Source organism: Anomaloglossus baeobatrachus, chromosome 4 (assembly GCF_048569485.1).
Source record: "Anomaloglossus baeobatrachus isolate aAnoBae1 chromosome 4, aAnoBae1.hap1, whole genome shotgun sequence".
In the NCBI taxonomy this organism is placed as follows: domain Eukaryota; kingdom Metazoa; phylum Chordata; class Amphibia; order Anura; family Aromobatidae; genus Anomaloglossus; species Anomaloglossus baeobatrachus.
The window spans coordinates 625,668,439-625,676,716 of NC_134356.1; the positions used below are offsets into that span (position 1 = coordinate 625,668,439).

General features: G+C 42.2%; 1 protein-coding gene across 4 annotated transcripts in view; it reads left to right on the forward strand.

The window, feature by feature from the left end:
- Positions 1 to 6,398, forward strand: part of ADGRL1 (adhesion G protein-coupled receptor L1) — a 551,629-nt gene extending 545,231 nt beyond the window's left edge. For all 4 annotated transcript variants that reach the window (XM_075346318.1, XM_075346319.1, XM_075346320.1 and 1 more), the window contains one exon: positions 2,628 to 6,398. In XM_075346318.1, coding sequence (XP_075202433.1) covers positions 2,628 to 3,322 — 695 coding nt within the window. In that variant the 3' untranslated portion in view covers positions 3,323 to 6,398. The remainder of the gene's footprint in view (positions 1 to 2,627) is intronic.
- Positions 6,399 to 8,278: the final 1,880 nt, after the last annotated feature.

Sequence of the window (8,278 nt, forward strand, 5' to 3'; positions counted from 1 at the left end):
CTACGGAATCAAGTTCAGGTCAAGTCTGAGTCCCGAACTGAACTTTATCTAAAGCCCGGCTGAACGTGGCGAATCTGAACATCAACGGGTCCACTATCTCTACTCTACTGCACAGGCAGTACACACAGCGAAATAGTACATAATGGCCATTACCTGCTTTTAAGACCTTGTGGAGATGTTATGGAGGGTGGTAAGAGCAGCTTTCCAGACCTCTTACTTCTGAAATACCTATTGTACACCACTATGAAGAAACATTAAGATTATCTTTTACTACTGCATTCGTTTTAATAAATGTGATATCATTTTCAAGATTTACTGATGTCAAAGGGGGTCACCTCAAGTTTGAATGTTATCCTCTATCCATGGAATAGGAAATAATTTTCCAATTGCTGGAGGTCTGACCACCATGGCCCTCAGCGATCCCAAGAACCATGTCTATGGAGAGCTCTGGCAGAATGGAGCTGCGGTCAATCATGCACACCGCAGCTCGACTCTTACTGGGAGCACCATGATGATCCTTGGCACTCCCATAAGAATAAATGGAGTGTAAGAGCACTTGATCGACCACTGATCTATTCAGGCACGGCCCTTCAGAGCCCAGGCTCTTGGGATTGATGAGGGCTACCAGCGATTGGAAAGTTATAACCTATCCAATACATAGGGGGTAACTTTGAAACTTGAGAATACTCCTTTATTGAGGACCTGTCACTTGCTATAAATATATATTTTTTATCTGGTCTAAATGTTTTCCTGTGCCTCTCCCTTCATGAGATACTGCCCCTTTCTCCTTATTGTGCCATGTATATGCAGTCTTGGCAGCACTCGAATTGTTCCAGAAGAAGTATTTCTCCCAGAAAATTATTACAATTACATGTTTATTTTCTTTGTGTGTTTTGGAACAGCAAGAAAAAAGGTTAATTGGACATACTTTTACACAAAACTCCAAAAATGGCCTGGACAAAATTGTTGGTTGCACACCCTTTGGAATAAATAATTGCAATTAATCACTTCCTATAAGCATCCACAAGCTTCTTACATCTCTCTGGTGGAATTTTAGACTCTTCCTTTGTAAACTAATCCAGGTCTCTCATTTGTGAAGGAGTCTTCTCCCAACAGCAATTTTAAGATCTGTCCACAGGTGTCAATGGGATTTAGATCCAGACTCATTGCTGCCACTTCAGAACTCTCCATCGCTTTATTTCCTATACATTTCTAGGGGCTTCTTGAAGTTTGTTTGGGGTCATTGTCTTGCTGGAAGACCCATGACCTAGGACTCAAACCCAGCTTTGTGGCACTGGGCACTACATTGCGAACTAAAATCCTTTAGTAATCTTCAGATTTTACGATGCCTTGCACATGGTCAAGGCACCCACAGCACTCAAGCAGCAAAACAACCCCAAAACATCTTTGGGCCTCCACCATATGTGACTGTAGGTCATGTGTTCTTTTTTTGCAGGCCTCATTCCATTTTTGGTACACAGTAGAATGATGTGTTTTACCAAGAAGCTCTATCTTGATCTTATCTGTCTACAAAATGGTTTCCCAGAAGGTTTTGGTTTACGTACATTTTGGTAAACTGCAGTCTAGATTTTTATGCCTCTGTGTCTGCTTGGGGTCCTCTTTGATCTTCTGCCATAGCATTTCATTTAATTGAAATGTGGATGGATAGTTCTCGCTGATACTGATGCACCCTAAGCCTGTAAGACAGTTTGAATTTCTTTGTAACTTTATTGGGGCTGCTTATCCATCATCCATACTATCCTGTATTGCAACCTTTCATCAATTTTTCTGCCATCCACGTCCAGATTGTTGATAGTTTTCAACAATTTTTTTCTCAAGTCCTCAGACAGTTCTCTTCTCTTTCTGTTCTCCATGCTTAGTGTGGCACACACAGACACACAATGCAAAGATTGAGTCAACTTCTCTTTTTATCCGGTTTCAGGTGTGATTTTCTTATTGCCCACACCTGTTACTTGCCACAGGTGAGTTTGAACGAGCATCACGTGCTTGAAGCAAAATTGTTTACCACAATTTTGGAAAGGTGCCAACAATTTTGTCCAAGCCATTTTTGGAGTTTTGCGTAAAATTATATCCAATTTGCCTTTTTTCTCTGTTGTTTTATTTTTCTCTTGTTCCAATACACACAAAGAAAATAAATATGTATAACAAAATGTGCAATAGCAATACTTTTCTGGGAGAAATACGTCATTTTTTGGAACAATTTCAAGCGTGCCAACACTTTTGGCCATGACTGTAAATCAAGTCTTGTTAGCCAAGCTGGTAAGAATCTCAACAAGACAGTGAAGATTTAAAGATCAGACTGCCTTGGCTAATAAGACTAGATTGACAGATTGACATACAGCGCTTCAAAAGGAAGAGGGGTTCATATCTCTAGAATGGCCAGGTGTATGAAGAAAAAAACACCAACGCCAGATTAAGGAGAACCGCAGCACTTACACCAGGTATAAAAATTACATATTTAAGGCAAGTGACAGGTCAACTTTAAAGACATCACTCAAGTTACAGGTCTATAGAATAAGAAAGGTAGAAACCGTAATAGAAATCTGATATAGATCTCATTGATCATTGCTATGTTCTTACCTATTGCCTGTTTTCTTACTCTACAGAACACACCTTGAGCAGAGATCCGTGTGGTAAAGACCCTCTCCCACCCCTTCCTCTTAATGGCAACTTTAATAACAGTTACTCTCTAAGAGCTGGAGACTTCCCTCCTGATCCTTCCAAAATGGGAGAAGGTGGAGGACGTCGTAATATTACAGATGCAGCAGCCTTTGAAAAGATGATCATCTCCGAACTCGTACACAGCAACCTCCGAGGCAAATCTCATGCAGGGACAATAGATGCGGGAGATGAAGAAGTGACATCAGGGGCATTAGCAGAAGGTGGAGAGGTTCCTACATTAGAAATGGAGCGCATGTATAAAGCTTTGGAGGAGCCCCTTCTCTTACAAAGAGCTCAGTCAATCCTCTACCAGAGTGATCTGGAGGAGTCTGAAGCTGAAGCTGCCCCTCGCGACTCACCCAATCGCGATTCACTATACACTAGCATGACCAACCTCAGAGACTCTCCATACCCAGATAGTAGCCCTGAACCGGGCCTGCCATCATCTGGGGAAATGCTGCCGTGCCACCAAGGGGTGCCCCCACCTACGGGGGCAGATGCCATGTACTTCCCTGGCCGGCTGGGTTCAGTGCCCAGAGGGCAGTTGCAGGCCTTCTACCAGATGCCACAGGGGTTTCTGGGTCTCGAAGGGTCAGTACCCGAGGGTGACGGGCAGATGCAGCTTATCACCAGCCTCTGAACTTACTCACCCACCCCTGACACCAACCTCGTTACTCCCCTATAAAAAGAAAAAGATACTGCCTTCCCTTTCCATTTCAGAAGAAAGCAGGGTCAGATGGAAGGAAGGGGTATTTGAACAGGGGTTATTTTGGTGGGACAGGGGTGAGGACAAGACACTGCCTGGGCTAATGGACAATGGGTTTTGATGTGGGCTCAGTCTACTTGGATTTCCTTTTCATTGCCAGTGTCTGTAAGGAATTCTGAAATGGAAGGCCACTAACAGGTAGGGGTTTGGGTGCCAAAAATATCCGTCTGAAAACACAGTCGTTTGCCCAAAGACAACCCATGAAAGCTACGGATGCAAAAACAATTTAGGTGCTGGAATTTGCAGTATTGTTAAAAAAAAGCCAATTTAAAGAAATAATGAGAAGAGACAGATAGGTGTTGTGTTTAGCCTGTAATAATTGTAGGCAGCCCATTTGTGTTAGAAATACCAGATGTCTTCAAGTGATGCAAACAATGAGACTACCTGGTAAGGAATTAATCACTAGCGCTCGATAAGTGGTGCCAAACAGCCTATGGGGCTTGCTGAGTAATGAGAAAGTAGAGGACAGAAATTGCCTAAGATTGCGAAATTTACATTTTTTATTTCTGAAAGGTCACAGCTTATAATTTGCATTCCCGTTAAAGAAAAACATGGGCAGAACGTGGAAATTCGTAGAAGAAGAAAAAAAAAATAAGCAAAAGCCACTTTCCGTTCAATAGTGAACTTCTTCCTTGGGCTTTTTGAAAATAATGGTTCTCACTTCTCATCTTCTCTACTCACCCAAACCCCTATATGTCTGCCCCAAAGAAAGGGTTAGAGTTTGTTTTTTTTTGTTTTATTATTTTAATCAAATCCAACCAGAAGAGTTTGTGGTTCACGTGGAAAGAACAAAGAACTTGTCAAAAGATACCACAACGTGAAATTTTGGAAACGACTAAAATTGAAAGCTGGAGCGAAAGTGAACTTTACAACTGCCCTGCATATTCTTTATTTAAGCACAAAACACCCCCGCCCTCTATTACGGAGGAACATTGGAACTTTTACAATGGGGGAAGCGAGTGTCCTTTCCGACTGCTGTAAATAACGAACTTCTAAAAAGGGGGGAAGGGAGAGACGAGGGGAGATGCCTACACCCTTCTTCCTAATCTTATATCTCTGAGGTGCGGAAATGGTCAGTAGGGGGCTTTTTTCTTTTAATTTATGTGTGTTTGCCTTCTGCAATGTTTCTTTGTATCTGGTTTGGGCACATTGCAGTACTATCTGTCCTTTCTGCCACCGAATCATGGAGGATCTTCTTCGTCAGTCCCAAAGATACCACTTTGTGTCTCCAGCTTTTTTTTTTTTTTGTTTTTTTTTGTTTGTTTGTTTTTTAAGCATCTTTTTCTTAATTTATATTTATGTTGCATGTAGAAAATCTAGAATTGTACAGGCTTTTCTCAGTTGTGGTCATCTATTTGCCTGAGAAATATCTAAATTTATTCTTCTGAAGATGATCAAAAAAAGGTGGTTACCATCATTTTGATTAGCAAAGTATATGGTGAGAACTCTAAAAAGGTCCGAGGACGGCATGATACTAAAAAAACAGAATAGATGGTAATGCTATAAAAGTGATTATAAAGCTATACATCTTACAGCCACCTGCTGCTATATGTAGGCCATGACGTATAGGGAACAGTGCAATAAGGCATGGCTTTTGGGGGGGCGCATCAACACAATCATTTTACCAGCCCCTTACGATGCCCCCACCTAAGTGAACTGCGACGATGGTCTTCGTATCATCACTAAAGGTTAAACAAGGCGCTGGTGACATTTCCGTGGTTCCTGCACACAGCTAATGCCAAAACCTACATTCGATCATATATCTGCTTTATGTTTCTCCCTTTATAGATCTATATATCTCTAAATTTATAGATCTTTATATATTTACATAGATATATGAAATACTAATATATCAATATAGGGTTTTAGGTACAGAGATGCAGGTCCCATGGTGTAGAAGCTGTGGTCATTCTATCTAGGATGGTGGTCTTTTCTCCATGTTAGTAATGTTAGAAGCTCACTCCTTTGTCTTGTGTAAAATTAGACATGGTACGAGATAAATCTGTGATAAGAGCAGAGAGACACAATTATCATTTTTGCACGCCGAGATAAACTGTACCATCTGTGGGCAAGTTCAGCTTTTCATAATATGTCCTCGCTTGTCTTATCAACCACCATTTTCTCAACGAGGGAATCGCTCTTCGAACCTACGGAGTCTATTGAGCTCTACTGCATAGAGAAAAGGAAGTTCCACAAACGATCGAGAATCTGCATGTTTCCCCAAGCAGAACACAGCACTTAAAAAGATTATTTTTCTCATTCTTATATTGCAGAAAATATGAATATAAAAATGCTATTTATGAGAGGCCCAAAAAGAAACGTGTATAAAATACCATTATAGATTCCTATAGAAAAGACCTTCCTATTAGCGGAGGTCCAGAGGACTGCTAGAGTATGCACTTCATTAGTGGCGACGGTCTCTACATTTTACACAGACAGAGAACCACATGATGGAAGTTCCCTTCTAAGTGATAGATTACCTTACTTCCGGGAACTCTACGTTTCGAGAGAGGTGGTCTTGAGTCCATTAAAAAACATCAGTGTCTCACATTTATGTCTTGTGCACATGTATGTCATTTTCTGCTTCGTCCTGATGTGTTTTGCTGCCAATCCCACCCAGCCCCTGAGTCTGATGAGCAAAGGGTCAAATACCTCTCTGCCCCCTCCCCTCTCCTTCCCTCCTCTCTCTCTCTCTCTCTCCTTCCTTCATTTTCTTTTTCATATGCCAAAACCAGAAATGGGTCGAACGCCATTCTACAAGCGAACAAAAAACAAGAAAAAAAAAATAAAAAAACCATCGTACGAAAGACTGAACATATCGTACATAGAAAAAAATGAAATAAAAAAAGGCAGAAAAAAATAATGCTGAAAAAAAGTAAAAAAAAAAAATTAAATATCGCAACTTGTGGAGTGAAAGAAACACACCAATAAAAACATTTTGATTTCTGAATGGTCGTCCTTTATTGTGTATACGGCGGTGCTAATTTAAAGAATACCAGATTTATGTCCGGGAGAGCGATTAGAAATGAAAGGATCCAACGGCTTTTTGTTCCAAGGGATCCCCAAGGTACTGTAAGCAGAGTGCTAAGGTAGCAGAGAGTTTTGCTAAATAAAAAAACAATGGATGTTATTGCTGTAATATAATATATTGTCTGGGAGGTCGGCAGTCCTGTCCTTGGTTATAATGAAACTTTAAAAGTAAAAGTATTTTAAAAATAGCACAGCTCCATATCTATCCATGTGACAGAGGCTATGCCAGGCAATAAGGTCACGATTATGGGTATAACTCAGCTTCTACTCATTTAAAGTGTTAGCTCTTGTCCGCCAAGTTCCACAATGACAAGTGATCCAGGAAGGTGATGTCACGTCTACCAATACCTGCGCCAGGAAGCGTGACCGATCAGGAGGTGTGGTGCACCTGTCCCATTCATGCATCCCTGAAAATATAAGTAGGTGTGACATCACCTCTCGATGCCAAAATGAGGGGAGAGCTAGCCCTTTAAAGGGAACCTGTTGGGTCCCATATGCCCTCAAACCTAGCAGCAGGGACATGTGTGGGCCAAAAATCCCTGCCTAACCATCCCTGTCTAATAATATTGTGTAAAAAAAAATGTTTAAAACAAGGATTTAAAAGTTACGTTTTCCCTATGCTAATGAGGGCTGTGACTAGTTTCGCCCCAACTAGTCTGCCCTCTTTCCGTGTTGACGCCCCTGTGGGCACGATAACATGATTTACATGAGCCGACATCATTGCCAGCTTATGGAAATCTTGCGCATGCGCGCGTCTCAATCCCGCAGCGTTGCTTGGCCTCCGTAGCTGAGTGTTTCCTTCCCGGCTTCAGAGGTGCACTGTGCATGTTCGTAAGAGCAGGAGACTTCGGATCATACGCAGTGCACTTGTGAAGCCAACAAGTGTACACCTGACTACAGAGCCCAAGCGACACTAGAGGAATTAGACGTGCGCATGCGCAAGATTTCCATGAGGGCTGTGACTAGTCGCAAGGGCGTTGTTTTGTCCTAGCTAGTCTGCCCTCTTTCCATGTTATGACAACCCTGTGGACGTGGTAACAAGATTTTCATGAGCTGAAGTCACTGCCAGGTCATGGCAATCTTGCGCATGCGTACATCTCATTATCGCTGTATCGTTTCGCATCTATAGCCAGGTGTTTGCCTCCCAGCGTCAAAGGCGTACTGCACATGGTCAGAAATGCAGACTTCGGATCATGGGCAGTGCACATGTGAAGTTGACAAGCTGACACCCAACTACAGAGGCTATGTGATGCTGCAGGAATCAGACGTGCGCATGTGCAAGATTTCCACGAGCCGGCGGTGACGTCAGGTCATGGAAATCACGTTATCACACCCAAAAGCGGGTCATAATACGGAAAGCGGGCAGACTATTAAGGGCGAAACAACGACCTTGCGACTAGTTACAGTCCTCATTACCATAGGGAAAACGTAACTTATAAATCCTTTTTTTAACCATTGCTTTTACACTATTATTAGACAGGGATGGTTTGGCAGGGATTTTTGGCCCACACATGTCCCTGTTGCTAGGTTAGAGGGCATATGGGACCTGACAGGTTCCCATTAAGGGTAACCTCTTAACTTTGAAAGACAAAAAAAAAAGGGAGATGTACTGTTGAGCACTGCAGCAAATGTTTTATTTGCTGAGCCACATCCTTACTTCACCCAGTTCCTTATGTGTGGGCACACAGAAATATTGCCCCTAGTGAAGCCCCTTAGTGTTCCCACCTACTACAATACCCCAGTACAGTATGATGACCCAAAGAAGACCAGAAACACAGTAGGATGCACTACAGTGCCCCC